We start from the raw sequence: 19335 nt of genomic DNA, 5'->3' as shown, positions 1-19335 counted from the left end.
TCTACTGACATTAGTTATCATCCCGATATTAGGAACCCTAAAATTCACTCAACATTTGAGGTTGGTGAATCTTTGGCACATTCCAACCTTAACCCTTAACGTGCAAACTTCCTCTTCTTCTTCAGGAATAACTCACAACAACTGGAAAGGCAGCTTCGACAACAGATTGCAGCAATTGAGGCTACCTTAAGAATGACATCCAACAATCATGTATCAATGTATTTTGAGATTCGATAACCTCGTTCTCCACTTCTATCATCTTTTTATGTGACTAATATATTTAGTGGCACAATCTACAAAATATGTTTCAGGGAAAAATTGAACGACAATAAATATTTCTCATGGTCTCAATTAATGAAAATGGTCCTTGAAGGATGCCATAAATTTGGTTTTCTGAGGGTGACCATTAGGAACAGTACTGAAAGAGATATGACTCTCTTCTTTGATCCATATTGATCAACAATATGGAACTCCATATTGGCAAGCCATTATTGTATGCTGCAACAACCAAAGATATTTGGGACACAGTCTAAACACTTTACTCCAAGCGTCAGAATGCCTCTTAGCTTTATACTATGTGGAAACATATCCAAAAATACAAATAGAGGACAATGGATGTGACATATTATTTTAACAAACTCTCTCTTATGTGGCAGAAAATAGATACATGCAGGAAAATTTCTAGAATTGCCCTAGTGATGGTGTACAACACTCAAGGATTAAAGAAATTGACAGAATCTATGACTTTCTTGCTAGTCCCCACTTGAAGTTTGATATTGTTCGAGGGCTTATACTGAGCCAGAGACCTATTCCCTCTCTGATGGAATTTCGTCATGAGAAGGATCTTACAAGTGCCATGAGTATTCTTTCAACCCTCGCTATTGATTCCATTGCCTTTAGTGTGAAGACCCCTGATCATGATGGAGAAAAGAATAGTGGAAAACATATATTCGTTTTGTGAACACTGCAAGAAACAATGACATACTAAGGAGCAATACTGGAAATTGCATGGTCATCTTCTAGGAGGTAAAAGATAATCTTCTACCAATAAACAAAACACAGGACGAGCTTATGTGAGTGACACTGCTAGTCTAACCACACTTGGAGCTATTGTTTAGTCAGGTATACCTTAATCCTTTAGTCTCATTAGTATTGATAGTAATAACTTTTGGATCCTGGACTCTGATGACACAAATCATTTAACTGGTTCCTCTAAACACTTTATGTTCTACATTCCATGTGTTGGGAATGAGAAGATAATAGTTGATGATTGGTTCTTGGCTCCCATTGTCGAAAAAGGACAAATTTCTTCTTTTGACGGGTTATCATTACACAATGTGTTGCATGTGCTACAAATTTCATATAATCTTCTGTCAATTAGCAAGATTGTTCATGAATTATACTGCAAAACAACAATCTTACTTGATTCTATTTCTTTTCAGGACTTGAGTTTGGGGAGGATGGTTGGTACTACTCGGTACAGTAGAGGACTTTACTTGCTTGATGATGGTGCCTCCTTTAATAGCATTTCTAGGACGAGTATTTTATCTTCCTACTTTACTAGTTCTGAAAGAGATTTTATATTGTGGCATTTTTGTTTTGGTACCCGAACTATAAATATATAAAATACCTATTTCCTCAAGTATTTTACCTTCTGTTGTTCAAACAGCTTCCGTCTAGGATTTTGAACCAATAAGAGATCAATCTATGATTGATTCCATTAACTCACATAATAATAACGAAATGAGTGAGAATGATAGGTCCGAGACAGCTGTTTTGAAAGATTTGGGTGAGCATTGCAGTATTGATAAGGTCATTATAAATAAAGAGGACAAGATTGATGAGAATGAGGTTGTTGCTAAACATACTAAAAATGAAACTAAGTCAAACCATTCAGGAAATCCTAGTAATTTGTATAATCCATCTCTTGATCTTCCTATTGCATTGAGGAAAACTACTAGGTCATGTACAAAGCACTCCATATCTAATTATGCATCACACGAGAATCTTTCACCATAGTTCAGAGCTTTTACTGCCAACCTTGACTCTACCACAATACCTAAGAGTATCCACCTTGTCTTAGAGTGTTCGAGGTGGAAAGCTACTGTCATGGAAGAATTGAGAGCCTAGAAAAAAAACAAGACCTAGGATCTCTACACACTCCTTAAGGGACACAAGACTATTGGATGCAAATGAGTGTTTACACTCAAGTACATAGCAGATGGTACAATTGACAAACATAAGGCTAAACTAGTTGCAAAAGGGTTCACCCAGACTTATAAGATTAACTATTATGAGACTTTTTCTCGTGTTGCAAATTTGAACACTATTAATTAGAGTTTTGCTGCCTTCTGAAGTAAATAAAGCTTGGCCCTTATATCAACTTGATGCTAAAAATGCATTCTTGAATGTGGATCTAAAAGAGGAAGTGTACATTTGTTTGCCTCCAGGATTTGAAGCTCAATTTAATAATCAGGTTTGCAAGCTTTGGAAGTCCTTATACGGGTTGAAACAATCACCAAGAGCGTGGTTTGACATATTTTCCACTTTCATCAAGTCTCACGGGTACAATCAAGAGCACTCGATCACACCTTGTTCACCAAAGTCTCAAAGGCAGGAAAAATTGCAGTATTGATTGTCTATATGTTGATGACGTTGTGCTATTTGGGGATGATACTGATGAGATCGTTCAACTAAAGAAGAAGATGAGGTTTAAGTTTGAAATCAAGGATTTAGGAACTATGAAGTACTTTCTTAGGATAAGATCATTTAGCTGAGACATGTATGATAGGATGTGGTTCTGCTGATACACTTTTGATTCATTTTGCTATATTTGAAAATGTCCCAAAACGTAGAAAAGTACGATAGAATAAAATGATTAATAAGTTTATAGGCTAAAATGACGCTCTAGTTTAACTCCATTGCAAGTTGAGAGTTCTTAAATATAGTTTTATATAAAATTAAAAATTTAGTCCTTTACTATATATATATATATATAAAAAGACTTTGTATGAAGTTGTGTCAAACTATAAGTATTAAATTTGAGTTTTTCAAAATGACAGAGACTAAATTTATTGAAACGAAAAGAGATAAAAATTTATTAAAGTAGTATCGCAATCTAAAAACGGAAAGAACTATAATGAAATTTAATCATAAAAAGGAAGTATAGATTATATATTGTTGTGGTAGAGCTTGACCCATGCCACCACTCAAGCAACTAATGTGTTTTTTTAGATCAAAGTAAAATAAATTAATGCAATCAATGAACTAAATCCAACTACCAAAATTTGTTTTTATTTTTTAAAGAATAACTATTCTGAAAATGTTAGTATCATAAAAGGATGTAAGAGATTCAAAATTACGAAGATAAGTATGGAACATATTTTAGTTTTGCCGACAAACTTAAAAAGAAAAAAAAAAAAAGGAAGAAGAAGAAGAAGAAGAAGAAAATGGATTATAATATAATTATGTGAGTATTTTAATCAAGGAAGGGTTAAACTTACACTTTGATCAATTATAAACTAAAACAATTGCGTATGCATCTACGTAGATAGTGACGAAGTGAATCGCTACATATTTGAGGGATTTTCAATTATTTGTTAATTAAGCTTAATTCTTTCAAATTACATGATGCAATAGGAAGGGATAATACAATTCATTACATTTTTATATAGCTTTAAAAAAACTAAAATTTAGTTTTAGCTAAACCATTCATTACTGGAACCATCTTTAATTTGTTTTAATTTGTCAATATGATTCCATAATTTTCAATTTCCTATTTTAATTACAAATATTAAATGGGATTAGGGCAATCAAATTATGTTGACTATTTCTCTAATTATATTATTCACAAACTTGCATGTCTTCTCTAGAATATTCTTATTTGTAAATTGGATTCTTGTTTTTTCTTTTTTCTTTTTGTATACATACAACCTTGTCTAAAATTTTAAAAAATGGTTATACGTTACAATTTTCATAAATATAACAAAACACCAAAATATTTACGACATGTGTAACGAAAACAAAAACTTCATGAAACAGGTAATATATTTTCATAAATTTCAGATTTGTTTCTGATATTGTAGACGATTCGTCACTTCTTTTTTCTTTTTCTTTACGATTTATTCATGTTCTCTTCCAAATTTTTTCAGTTCATCTTCGTTTTCTTTCTTTCTTCATCTTCTCTTTCTTTCTTCCAACTAATCTACCAGAATAATATCAAGGTTGTTTAAGTATCGTCACTTTGATATGATCTAAACGATCGTTTACTTGGTCAACACGATCATTTAAGATGGTCAACACGATCTTTTTCCATTGTTTAAAAAGAACCACACCATCATGTGGATATGATCTATACGATTCTTTAGCATAGTCAATACGATCGTTTATATTTGAAACATTTTTTTATCGTTAAAAAAACTATACGACCATGTTGATACTACCTACAGGATCGCGTATCATGATCGTTTAGAAGAAGAATTACACGTGCATGTGTGATCAATTAATTGGGTGTTGACTAAGATATTTTTGGTATTTTCCATCTGTAGGCTTTTTTCGTTTTCAAAATTGTTCTATAATGTAAATATTTTGTCAGTTTGTTATATTTTTGAAAAGACCATACACATTAACATAATAAAGTTTTCATTAAATGAATAATAAATTAAAAGTAGGTTATATCAAAGACAACTCTAACTGAGTTTGAAATGAAATTATACAATATACTTTATAATAATTTAAAATATTAAGAAGTCAATTGTGAATAAGAAAAAACTTAATATCAACTCTTTTTTCTCCTCTTCGAACAGTGAAAGGAAAAATAAAAACATATATAAATGTATATGAATAAAAAGTGATAGAAAATTTGTGTGTGAATGTAGATATCAAGCCGTCTAATAAAAGTTCTGTTCACACACACCATTGTGCTTTGTGATTATAGTTATAGATAGTACCTAGCAGTAGCAATATTTGTTGATAACATCAACTTTTGTTGGTGAAATTTAATAAACAATAAAAATCTGGCATAAGATTACAAATAATAAAAGAGATAACGGCAAGAACAACACATTTGTTAGAAAAATAAAATAATAAAGCAGTGAGGAGGCCAAGTTGCACAACAATTCTAAACACAAACAAATTAACCACCAAAGTATTAAATTAGAAGTTGAGGGTTGGAAAAAGACTGATTTTCTCTCATTTTAGGTTGTGGTGATCAGCTAAACGTAATTATCCTTAAAGAAGATATGCTTCGAGTATTTTGACACTCCACTCTCAATATATGAACACCTTTCAACAAAAAGGTTGTATACCTAAACTATTTTACTAATTTCTTTCGACTTCTAGTTTACAAATACCTTTTGGAATCGTAGTTCTTAATTAAAAGACTACAGGTGAGTAGCTTCCTTAAAGGGTTAAGATCAAAACGTGAACTAGGGATCTCACTTTTTCACTGGCCGGCGAGGGATCCGACTTGGTTTATGGATTAGATAAAAAACAAATAACAAATTATTCATTGGAAGAGTGATGATATTTAGGAAGATAAAAGTAAGAATTATTACAAACATAAAACAAACTTTAATTTTGACTTACATGTATTTACAAACAACTTGTGAAGAATGTACTTGCTTATGAAGATTATATCTATAGACACAACTTGTCTTGCAATCATAAGATTGCATCACGATATATTAGATTGCAACGGTAAGAAAAGTTTCACTCTTATGAATAAGACACACACCCAACCTTCTTTATATATTATTGTCACGCCCCTCCTAGAATTTGTCCTCCCAAACTTGAGAGGAGATGCGACTAATTAGGTGAGAGAGATGTCGAGATATCGAGTTGAGATGACATTTGACGCCTAAGAGAAACTAAAACTTCCTTAATGCTAGCTATGCATCCAATCTAGGGCTTATCATGTGTTTAGAATAACTATATATTGATTTAAATCCTATTAATTTGGTCCTAAACTTTGTACCTTGTTCTATTTTTGTTTCTAAACTTTTAAAATAAGTTTATTTTGATTCTTGTCATTAGGATTTTGTTAACTCTTTAATGAAATGATGGTGTGGTCACTTTTATATTTGGATAATTAGACTCTAAAAATTCATCCAGTAAACCTAAAACTATTCTTTCTTTTCTCCAAAATTAAATCTCTCATATCTCGTCCTTGATTCCCCCACCCTTTACTATTTTTTTCGAATTGAAGTTTTAAGAAAATCAAAAGAAGATTGAGTATAATAATAATGATAAAAACAAAAATAGATATTATTCATGCTTATAAGTACGACTGTATATTGTACTGAAAGTATATTGGGGATTTGCAATATTATATTGTCCAACTTGTGGTGAGTCTCGATACAAGGTTAATCCTAACAGAGGAAAAAAATTATGCACAAGGTATTAAGCCACTTTTTGTTGATATCGAGATTATAACGATTGTTTGTATTGCAAGAGTGCTCGTTTGACATGAGATAAGGACAAATGAGTCCAAATAGAGGATGTGTTGAGATATCCAACTGATGTAGAAGGATGAAAGCATTTTTATTGTGAAAATTTTGAGTTCACTTTGAAGGGATAAAATCCCTAGACAGAGTAAGATTTTACATAATCATCATTCAATTTAATTTGGAAATCACAAAATATCAATACATTAACAAAATAATACAGAAACTAATTTTCTTATTATAAGTTAAAGGCAGATTTTACATAATCATCATTCAATTTAATTTGGAAATCACAAAATATCAATACATTAACAAAATAATACAGAAACTAATTTTCTTATTATAAGTTGAAGGCTAAGCATGCTTTCTATTTATAGATTAAAGAAAGAAAAACTTACATAGTTTCATGCCTCTTAATCTACAAAAACTTCAAATTGAAACACCACCGGCCGAAGAACTTCCTATCCTTTAAGATAAGATTGGTTTGTGAGAACCAATTGAACCAATTGAAAAGAGAAAAAGTTTAGAGAGAAACTATTTTTGGAGAGAGAAAAAACATTGACTTAATTGATTAAGAAAAACTGGAAGAGAATATGAGATTCTATTAATTTAAAAACTATTAAATTATTAGAAATTTTAAATTAATTAATTAATTAATTAATAATTAAATTATATTAAATTAATATTTCATTTAAATCATATAACTCCCGTCTACTTAAATTGATTTAATTAAACAAACTATTAATTAATTGATAGCTAAATTAATATCTTATATTTAATTTAAATTAAATTGAATCATATTCAAGTATGAATTTATCCCGTAACCAATCACTTTTAATATAAATCCAATTTTTATTAAATTAATATTTAAACTTATTCAAATATTTTAGATTTCATAATTTAATTTTGAATCATATTCAAAATTAAAGTTATATAATATAAAGTTTGTATATCATATAAACCAGTAAGAATGAATTTAGAGTGTAGTGATTGTTCATTCATGTTTGACGTAGGAGGTTATGGGTTAAAGTGAAGTTCCATATATATGCATCAAGCGTAGATGTAGATGTAGATGGGTTCAAGTTCCATATTAGGTCGTCATTACAACATTGTACCTCTAATTTCTGCAAGTTCGTAATTGGACAGAACAAATTGCAAGCTTTTGAAAAAGAAAGGAGTATTTGTATTTGTAGGACTCTTTTTCCCCTTTCTCAAATACCATTCTTTTTAGGTTGGGCTTTAAGGAGACTGTGTCGTAACACTTGGGTTTGGGCCTTAAGAGCTATTGGGACTTCAGCCTCTCCATTCCTTTTTAGTCAGATTTATGACCCTTATTTTACAAATAACTAAATTTCAATCATATCTTCATAACTACTACATTTCTTATCACTTCCACTTCCTATAATTTCAACGTCATTTCAGTCCATTCTTCTAACTACTCTTAAAATTGGAGTATTACACTATAAACTTCTTCAAACCAATATTTAACTTTAAATGTAGAAGTTACAATAACTATTATGCTTTAAGGCTGAATTTTACAATTTGCCTCAACATCATTGCTTAAAATGGAGTTATCTCGAGAATGAATTTGGAGAAGGTAGAGTAGAAATTAGTATGATAAAACATCATAAAGTGATCAAAATGAACAAATATGTTCAATAAAAAAAGAAAAACGATTTATTCTTCTTCCACTATTCTTTCTTTTTCTTATGACACAACAATAAAAAAAAAAATTGATATGAAGTATACGCTTTAGGTCAACATATATACATATGTCCCCTCACAAAGCGCGAAGAGTAATTGATCAGATACGTGGACGTTCCTACGAAGAAACAATGATGATACTCGAACCCATGCCTTATTGAGCATGTTATCATTATAGGACATATATTTGCAAAAATGATTAAATATACATGGATAGATTTGACCAAGTAAGTGGAATATATATCTTAATAGAACTTAGGGGAAATTATAATATAATGATATGTATATATATATTATATAACAACCTTAAATATGTAATTGCTTTAAATATATATAAAATTGCATCTTATATATTCGAAATAAAACTAGTATATATATAAATATATAAAACACGAAAGGAGTAAGATGAAAACCAAATTTTGGTACAATAATTGTGCATTGTGCAATTTACCGAATTTGGAGATTCAAAATTTTAAGTCAATATTTGTAAAAAGAAAATTTTGCAACACAAGTTAAGAGAAGAAATAAAATCTTGTAAATCGAATGAAAATAAAAAAAAAAAAATTCTTTTGTGATGTGTTTTTTGAAAATTTTGAAAAAAACTAGTTTAAAGTATATGTCCATATATATATTTTTCCATATTTGTATTTTTTAAACTTTTCAATAAACTAGAAATTAATTGGTATTATAGACTTTTTGGCTTGATTCTTATGTAATATCCTATTAGGATATTCATGGGAAAAAAGAATGAATTTAAGTTATTTAACCTATTTAATTAAGTATTGGTGTATAAATCTTTTTTTTTTATTCAATGGTTTTTTCATAGGGTAAAAAAAAGAGAGAAATTGGAGTAAATAGTCAATTTTGGAGTGTGGTATTGAAAAATAGCAAATCACCTTATTCATCTAATGAAAAATAGCCACCTATCTTTTTTTATTTTTTGGGTCCAATCATAACATTGAGGTTAACCTAAGATAAACTCTTAAATTTTCTTTTTGACATTTTTCTCTGATTTTTTTTTTTACATGGACCTAAGCTTATAAAACTCAAAATTTATTAAACATGCATGTAGATTTATTGAAGATTTCATTTAGATCTTTTCAAATATATATATATATATATATATATATATATATATATATATATATATATATATATATATCAATTTATTCTTAATAGTTCGATTGGACATACCAATCAATAATTGTTGAACTAGAAAAAGTGTTATGGTGTAGTTTATTAAGCTGCTCATATTGTTTGAAACAATTACATTAAGAGAAAAAATATACACCTATCATCTAAAACATAGTCGTAGATGCTAAAAGAAAGAATGTCAAACCTAAAAATGACATAAAAGTACATTTAAATATATATCACAGATGATAAATTAAACAAATTAAATGTTGAAAAATACGTACTCCAAGTGTTCATAGTCCTCTCTATGCTCGACTCATTTCCTTGATCATCTTCCTCATCTCTTCCATTTGTGGTGCATAATTTTCTTCCACCTTTTGAATAGTCTCTTTCATTTGTCGGTTATGGTCTGTCATTTTTCGATCACACTCATCATCCCTTATTTGTTGTTCTTCAATGAAGCGGTTAGCGTTTTCAAGGCTAGCCTTTAAATCGCTAGCCTCTCCATTGCCATCTATTGGTCATAGGGGAAGGAAGAATTGAAAACATAACTCTTCTACGACTTGGGCTTGGGGCCCTAACCAAGATCTTTTAGTAATCCGATCGTCTACCCAAAACGACCGCGCATATCTCGTCCCTAGAGAGTGGTTGAGAGCCCTCTAGGGTGGGCTGAAACTGGAGTTCCAACATTTGATTATGCACAATACAAGTTGTAAATTGTGAGATGATCAAAATTAAAATAGAAACTGCAACAAAATTTTTCATAAACTTACATGCACATTTGCTGCTGCCTGTGAATCAGACTCGTCAAGTCTACTGGCATGTGTTTCTCAGAATTTGATACGTTTGATGCACTACTAATAAACTTAATGTTATGCTTCATTGGTACACTCAACAAATTTGATACGCTTGATGCATGCTTGATACGCCCGATATACTGCAGAAATACTTAATATTCTTCACTTATATGCTTGATTGATTAGATACACTTGATTGATTAGATACACTTGATATGCTTGAAGTTCTAGTTATATACTTGATACACTATTGATATACACTTGCAAACTTGATTCATATACTTGATAATGATTTACTTTACTAATATATTCTTGAGTTATTTGATAATGGTGCATTGTGTTATATCATTCATATACTTAATAATACTATAATGAATGACATAAAAGTTTGAAAAAAATGAAAATCACGTAGTAAGTATATCAACCGACGAATACATTTAATATAAGTACATCACAAGACTAATATACAAAATTGATACAGAGTAAAACCAAAACAAAACCAACGTAAAAAAAAAAAAAAATTGAAATCAGATTTAGCTCAAAATACATATCGAAGAGAGTAAAGAAAAATCACAAACGAAGTTAAATTACTCCAATCAGCAATTATTATATTTCATGTTGCAATTAATGTGACATTCATATCCTAAAATCAAGATTAAGATAGGAAGAACTAATCATTTTTTTTCGTATAAAAAATTATGATTAGGATCTTAAAAAGTAGGAGAAAAAATAAAGGAGGACTAGAATTTAGAAGATCTTAATCTTTACATCACTTGACCAGAAGGTATGCTAGATTTAGAAGTAAAATATATTAGAGTACCTTTACACTTTCTCTCGTTAGATAGAAGATGGAAAAGTATGAGAATCTCTTGGAATAATTTGTATAAAATATGAGATCTTGAATGAGGGGGAGGGGGAGGGGGATTGGGGATTGGGGAATGTGTGAGCAATGGATGGCAGCCACAAAAATTTGAAGTATAGAGAGGGAAACGTAACAGAAAATATATTTGTGTGTGACATTAAATATATTTCACATTACACTTAGATTAGTTATGTTATATTATATTATGATCTTATTTTTGAATGATATAGCCATGTGATTTGTTGACATCACACTTTTGACTTTCTCTACCCTCCTTGGGATCCTATAATATAATTGGAGTAATATGTAGAACGAGGTTGGGATCTTCCCTTCTCCCTCTATTTTCCCATCTCGTAGGAGATCTTAATCTTCATCCCCAATTTTAGGAGTTTTCAACTATTACAACACAACGAATTCTCACTCTCACACAATTAATATAATGTCCAATCAATATTCCTAAATTTGTATTATTGAAAAAATAGTTTAACCTTACATCTCCAAAACAACCTATGCATAATGTGGTGTCAAATCACTCCTTGATGTCCAAAGTTTACAATATATAGTAAAAGCTTTTAGTTGTATCTTCAACCATCACTTCCATCCTTTATACAAACTAATGATGTGTAATTGTTGTTTGAGTTAACAATCGTCCCTAGTAAATATTTGAATCGGTGAATTAATACTTAGTATAGATGGTTACGCGATTACTCCAATTAATGTTTAAGCGTATCACCTACTCAAGTTCTCAATATTTCTTTTTTGGTTTTAAATCTAATTACTCTAACGGCTTTTCATGGGTCCTTTAATGTCACATCTCAAACCGTACTGCGATGATAATGTTGAAGTAGTAGGAATATGTGAGAGTTTGTTACAACCTTGAAGTTTTCTTATCGCAAAATCTTATTCTCAACTCCTTTTAAACTATTAACACTCAAAACGCAACGAAGGCCAAAGAAACGTCAAGCTAAGTAAATACAAACCAAAACGTAAATTTTATTAATAACGTGTTTTATACATTATTATAATACTTTGACCAAATAACCAAGGCTTAACCATTTCCAAAACGTCTTGAATCACCTCATCGCAAATCCTTCAACCTTCTTCTCTAATCCAATCCTGGAAGAGATTTTTAAAACGTAAGTTTAAAAGACTTAGTGAGGTTTTATGAAAACTTTTCACAATACCTTTTCATAATCCTTTCTCAAAAACAATATCAAATTATTTAAACATACTGACAAATCACTTCATTTCGCATAAATTTTTTTTTATGCTTAACAAATCATTTCATTTTGCCAAGGATTCCAAATCGTTCTCTATATTTGGTCTCATTACCTCGCATTTAGACTACTGTATCAACAACAGATCCGAGAACATACAGACTTGTCCTTGTTGTTCAACCATGGTGGCCTTGACCTTTTAGTGTGCACATAAAAGTTAGCATCATCTCAAAGAAACATAGTATTTAAATCATAGTCATCAAATCAAGCTTTAACATTATAAATCATGCTTGAAAACTTAACTTTTCATAGAAATCTCTTTTAAACTTTCTCATTTGAATTCTTCTTTCAAATCAGTGAGGAGAAATCATAACAAAGTTTTTTTAACATAAAATCATTTGAGAGAAAAACAGTCACCAAACTTTACTAAAGAAGACCTTTTTCTTCTTCTCGCAAGCATCTTCTCGCGTGGCTAAACCAGTAGCACTTTAACATTTCAACAAAACTCTCATCATCCCCTCCTTAGTTACCCAAATCCTCTTATTTACAGAGCTCTTAAACTAATTTAGTCATGCATAAACTCTTCTTAGTTTGTCAGCTCCTACTTAAAACTTCACACCTGTAAATTTAATATTCAACATAGTCATGCTTAAATCTTTAATCTTACACGTTAACCCCTGTCAAATCAAATTTGACATTTTTATTTTTATCGCTAGAACTTGCTTTCCATCTAATCCAAATCGCAAATAGCTTCAACCACTTAACATTTCTCGCGAATAACCATATCGTGTGGTTATATTTTTACTATAAAAAAAACCTTCCACGTGAACTAGCCAACTTTTACTTGCATATAACTCTTATCGCGAACTTAAACTCTAAGGCTTTCCCACCGACTTCTTTTCCTCGAAACTCTTGGTTCTTCTCGCAAAGACCACCTAAGACTCTTATTCACACTCAAAACTTTCACTTCTTAACTTACGCGAAGACTTTTCCTCTTCTCATAGCACAACTTCTTTTGCGAACTACCCACTTAATCCCAAAAACATATACTTAACCATAAAAAAAATTATATCTTAATCATTTCTGCAGATTTATTCAAACGCCAACTTCTCCATACTTAGCCGAATTTTTCTTTTTTACCCAAATAAAAAATGGATCTCACATCTAAGCTCCACTAGATTTCTTCCATGAGTCCCATTCTAAGTTCTTCATATGAATTTTCTAAGCTTCGCTAAATTCCTTAGAGTCAGTTGTACGAGATTTACTAGATTCTTTTCATGGGTTGACTTTATGTGGGTTCTACTTAGTTCAATTTAACTTTCCTATAATCTCTACTAGGTTCTCCCATTAACCTCACTTTAGTCCTATAAACTTTATTAGGTTCTCCTCATGAGTCCTTTAAACTCACTCTAATTAAGCTCTCGCCTAATGACTCCGGCCTAGTCAGCTAATCACTTTAAGTTCTCTTGATTTATCTTTCAAGTTTCACTAGGCTTTTGATGACCGTTTGAGCTCCACTAACACACTACTCACCATGTATCTCACCAAACACGATAATTCTATCCATATCAAATTATCAATACAAGTTTAAATTTACAACAGGTTGATATATTCTCATCGATACTTTCCTGTATTCATTCTATCAATTAACCTATAAAATAACGAATTAACATTTTCTATTCTGTGGTAAAAAAAAATCCATGAAAGTCACATAATGTAAATATATAGTATAAATAATAAACATTTCAAGTTATTTGAAAAATATATTAAATTGAAATTTAATTTAAAGATTTTTTCTTAGATTTGATCAAATAAGTTTTAAAAAGTAGGTAAGTAAGAATGACACAAAAAAAATTAACTCATGAAGTTTTAATTAAAAAAATACCTACACACTTTACACACCACACTTGGTACATTGAAATACTAGTATACATTTGATATCACTAGTACCTATCATACTTATATATATATATGTATATATTTCTTGTTTTCCATCCCTTCTTTCTTTTATTTCTTTTTTCTTTATTTATTAATTTCCAAACACATTCTCTCTTTTTAGTACTTTTTTTGTATTATTTATATTTTCTCAACCAAATTTATTTCTATTTATAAAAACTAAATTTAGATCAAATGTTTGAAAAAAAAAACTTCTTTTTTAGTTGTTGTTAGTATAAGTTTCTTATTTTTTCCTACTCGTTTCTCTAATTTTGATAATAATTTGTTTATCAAATTCAGTTCTTCTATTTTCTTTTTACAAAATTTGAAAATCAGTTTATTTCTTTCTCTTTTCTGTAATGTTTCATGTGATATTTATTATTTTTGTATTTATTTAGTTTACGTTAGTTTTACTGGTTAATTCTTTTTTCATAATAGTTTATGATAGCCTATGTTAATTTATTTATTTTATGCTGATCCATAAAAAAGAAAAAGAGTGAACTGATGTTGATGTACTCCCTCGCATAATTGTATTTATCGTCAACTAATTCTTAATGTTTCACTTCATTCACTTTATATTTGAATCAATTATAATCGATTAGCCATTACATGAAATTTCAATTTTTTTTCAAATTTACTAATGTATAATAAAAAGAATATAGTTGAGTTCCTATAAAGACAAAAGAAAAAAAAATGATATCTATAAAATGGAAAAAAATGTGTGACACGTTTAAGATTTTAACCCTCTATAATTTCTTTTTGTTCAAGACGTTAAAAATCATAATGGCACCTAGCAGAAGCTATAGCAAAAGTTTTATTTCTCTTGAAAAATCCTAACATATCTTGTCAGTACTAGCCACAAAATCCACCCTCAATATTAAAATAAAGCACTACTTTGAACAAATTAGACAACACCATTCACCTTTTATTAGATCTCACTCCAATTATCCAATAGAAAAAATATAAAAAAAAATGCTTTTGAACAATTAAATAGATCTAGATAGTAAAAATCAGAAATGCAATTGGAGATGTTCGCAAGACAAAGCGAGAGGATGAGATTAGGGATTGAGTTCCTGTGTAAATTTTCTTTATAAATTTTAAAGAAACAGTTAGTTGGGTTTTAAAACTCATCTCATTTAATCTCATGTTAGTCCCCAAATGCTCTCAAAAGATATTGCAAATTACTTCACCAAATCACCCTTAATTAAGTTTTTATTTACAAATTTGCAAAGATCAAAATTTAAAGAAAAAGAACAGTAGAACAACATTTGTGTTACTATTAAATGCGTTTTCACAAAATCATTCCATGGTTAGCTTGTAGTAATGGAAGTTTACATTTGAGCAAGACTTGATATTATTATAACTAAACAGTTTAACTGCCACGATTTAGAGTTATATATTTAAAAAAAACAGTGAATGAATTAAGTTTATTGTTATATTAGACTAAAAATTAAATTTCTCCCTAAAAAACTAATCCAACCTTCCTCGAATCTGCCTTGGTTGTAAGAAATATGCGAGTTTATTGTTATAGGTTAACCCAATGAAATTACCCAAAAATTGTTGTTCCTATATGATTGAGATGAACTATAAATTCTTGGCAGAACAGACTTACATACATACATATATATATTAAATATTTATCTTTCTTTTTTTCCACTCTTCGTCTTCATTAAGCTGTGTGTGTTGATATATAGAAAAAGAATAAAAAATCTTCTTCACTTCTCTAATTTCTTGCCAAATCAAACTTTGACTTTTTCATTCCCTTTTATAGTTGCAGGGTTACAATCGCAGAATATATAAGCCAAGCAATGATTCTTCAAAATTTAATGAAAATTCGTATTTGATGAACGATTGTGTCATAAATCACAAATACCTCTTCACTTGCACTAAACTTAAATTTTATTTTAACATATAGGTTTCAATGTAACAATTTGGATTCCCATGTAATTTTGATCCACCATCGAAATTTCTTAGTATCGACTATATATATATATATATATGTTTATATAAATTTCTTTCACAGAAGAATATGAAAAATGTATATGAATGTAACGATATATATTAAAAATATTCGACATTATTTACGGCTGCAAAGTCGAATGAGCTCCAGTTATCTCCCACTTGACAGAACTGATCAGAAACCCGCAAGTCATTCGCATAGTAATTGCAAGAAAATGAGTCCAATTCTTGAACTTGTTCTTGCATTTCTGGTGACGCCCATACTTCTTCATCAATCCCCAACTCTGTTTCTAACCCAAATGAAACATTCTCGTAACTTCCCGGGATCCCCTGTTTTTCTTCTTCCCTTTGATTTTCATCGTCCAATAGCATATCTGAGAGACCTTCCAAGAAGATCTCGGAAATCTCCAATGGGTCAACCGATTCCGGCGAGCTAGTCAACGTCTGAGGCTCACTGTTCAAAAATCGGGCGAACACAGCGGCGAGATCGATATCGGAGGCAGAGGAGGAGGAGTCGGTGGTTTGGGAAGAAAGGTCGGGTTTTGAAGGACGGGAGATGGCGGAGGATTTTGAGGACTTGGCACGGCGGCTCTTGCGGCAGCCACCACCGACGGGGACGTTGCGGAGGGAGCCGCCTTTGGTCCAGTAGCGGCGACAGGATTTACAGAAGTATCTGGGTTGGGAGAGGCTGTAGTTGTTGTAATAGCAGAATTTAGTGTTTGTGGAGGCGCAGCGGGGGCAATTTGGGGCTGCTTCGAGATGGGGTTTCCATTTGCGTTGTAGATGGGAGGGGAATGGCGGGGGAGGAGGAGGGAGTTGTTGGTGGTCGGACATTGGTGGAGAGAACATGATGAGAAAGAGAGAGAAGAGAGAGAATAGTGGGGGATGTGAAGATGGGGGAGAAGGGTATTATGTAGAGTGAAGATGGGTGTGAAGAGAAACGTGGGCGGTTGGAGAGTCGTTAGGACGAAGGAAGGGTGTGAGCGTGTGTGTGCAATTTTAAACTATATTATTAAATCAACCGTTTACATACATTTAAAATTTATATTCATTAAAATCATTTTATTAATTATCATATATTAAGATGGATGAATTTGATGAAATTTACAGAAATAAATAGGGTCCAAAATGGATGGAAGTATTTTTCTCCATATAATCTGTGAGATCATGAGGTTGAAGCTGTTTAAGAGGCGGAATGAGCGTGGCATGACGGTCCCACGTGCCTTCTTTTCATTGGATACCATATATTATTTGAGAGTGATTGATGTTTGATTAGTCAAACCTCACTTGCTAGTCGTTGAAATTTTGTGTATTAAAATGACTCCTATATCCTCGGCCACCCTTCTAGATCAAAACCAATTGCTTTCCAAATTACTTTCCTTCTTTTTGTTCATCTATGTTTCCATAAATCTTTTAATTATTTTCCCTAACAATAAATGCAACTTTGAACAAGAAGAGCAATTAACTAAGTTGTTTTTATTTAGTTAATTTAAATATTCAACTCAATCATGTGAATATCAATTCAATTTCTAGTTCTTGTTCAATCTTCTTTTATTATTATTAAAAATGCAATTAGATTGTCATCCAAGTATTACATAACTTATAAGCGCTGCAAATTTTAAATTTTGTTTACTAATAAATTAATCTTTTAATTAATATTTCGCCCTTTTAATTTTTTAGAGTGATTTTGACTAATAGTTTTGATCATATGCATGCCTTATATTCTTAAACTATTTTCTATTCTAAAAACTAGCTAGTTAAAAAAAAAAAAAAAATTAACATTTCAACTTAAGTTTGGGAACATAATTATTAGTTTAGTTATTTATTTATGCAAAATAAGGACTTGACCCATCAATCTCAATTAATACAACTAATTTTTGGTGTCTTAATTAAATATTATTGCATCCTCATGCATTATGTAAAAGACAACTATTTGAAATTAAATTTTGATAGGACAATATATCAATATAAGTCATAAATCAATTAAATGAGTTCATAAAATCACACCAACCACAGTGATACAGTGAATTTGATGTATATATATCCATAATTTTATTTAGTTCAACCACTTATACACGGATCAACATTACTTTCTTAAGGATCATAGTTAAGTATGGATGAAAATATTAATGTTTTACTTTTTAAAAAATATTGAATAGGTAGAAGTTCGATATCGGATAATTTTGAATTTCATGACTTTTTTTTGTATAATTTAATAGAAATATGATGAGTATGTGATGTGAATAATAAATGAGGGATGTATGGAAATAAGAATTAAGAAAAGGAAATAGTAGTCCAAGTTTAGGGGTGTATAGAGAAATTTAAGAGAAGGGTAGAAGGGTAGAAGGGTAATTTGGAGGGAAAGATGGTCGGCAGGAATGGGAGTGAAACAGTGTGCATTTCGGTGGTGGATTTAAGGAGAAATATTAGGATTTAGGAATACGCATTATTTATTTTATTTTATTTACATGCAATCGTAATAGAGCATGTTGCAATGCACGTGATGAAACGGGTTACGTGGCGTATCTTAGTTTGTACTTTGTATTAGTAAAATTAAATGGACTTTAATCTTCTTACTTATATAACTTTTAATTAAGTTATTTAATCCTAGGTTGCCCCTTCACACGACTCTCTTGGTCACACTCCTTTCTCTTCTTTCATTTTTTTATAAATTTTTTTTATATTTTTAAAAGTTTCTCCTATTAATTATTGCCCAATAATTTTCTAAGGGGGCTGTTATTATGGTTGACTTTACAAATTTATCATTAAACTAATCCTCGAATTCCTAAATATTGAAGTAAAATTAGAGATTAGATTTTAATAATTTCTTAAAATACTGATTATGAATATAATAATGGAATATCTGTCCATAATCATTGAGATGGTGACATGTGGCAGATGGGTCATACAAACCCAGGGACTTATTTTCAATAGTTTTTTTCGAGTTCACATCCCTATTTTAAAAACAATTATGTATGTGCATTATCATTGTTGCCATTTTATATGTTTTGTAAAAATTCAATGTAATTAACACATAACAAAATTCTTCAATTTCATACATATTAAATAGTTTGGATATATTTTCTCAACTCCCACTAACTATACATATACATGCAACACCATGCTATACTTCATCCTTTTCCATTTTTAATATTGGTTTTAAATTCGGGTTTTATTCCCTTCTTTCTCAATGTTCAGCTTATTTGAACGTGATCAATCTCACGCATTGGTTAAGTAAGAGAATTGTCATTGATGATATTATATAAGTGAACATATTTTATTGG

At 30.4% G+C, this 19335-nt stretch overlaps 1 protein-coding gene across 1 annotated transcript; it reads right to left on the bottom strand.

Moving 5' to 3' along the window:
- Window positions 1-15904: 15904 nt before the first annotated feature.
- Window positions 15905-16955, bottom strand: LOC101206953 (dof zinc finger protein DOF1.2). The gene has a single exon (XM_004148778.3). It carries the CDS (start codon window positions 16898-16900, stop codon window positions 16154-16156), a length of 747 nt encoding a protein of 248 aa, XP_004148826.2. The 5' UTR covers window positions 16901-16955; the 3' UTR covers window positions 15905-16153.
- Between the last annotated feature and the right edge of the window lie 2380 nt (window positions 16956-19335).

Source organism: Cucumis sativus, chromosome 6 (genome assembly GCF_000004075.3).
Source record: "Cucumis sativus cultivar 9930 chromosome 6, Cucumber_9930_V3, whole genome shotgun sequence".
In the NCBI taxonomy this organism is placed as follows: Eukaryota; Viridiplantae; Streptophyta; class Magnoliopsida; order Cucurbitales; family Cucurbitaceae; genus Cucumis; species Cucumis sativus.
The sequence above is the reverse complement of the archived record's forward strand: the minus strand, read 5'-3'. Positions and strand labels throughout refer to the sequence as shown.

Coding starts and splice junctions, on each gene's coding strand:
- LOC101206953 (XM_004148778.3), bottom strand. CDS start 16,900: ATGTTCTCTCCACCAATGTCCGACCACCAACAACTCCCTCCTCCTCCC.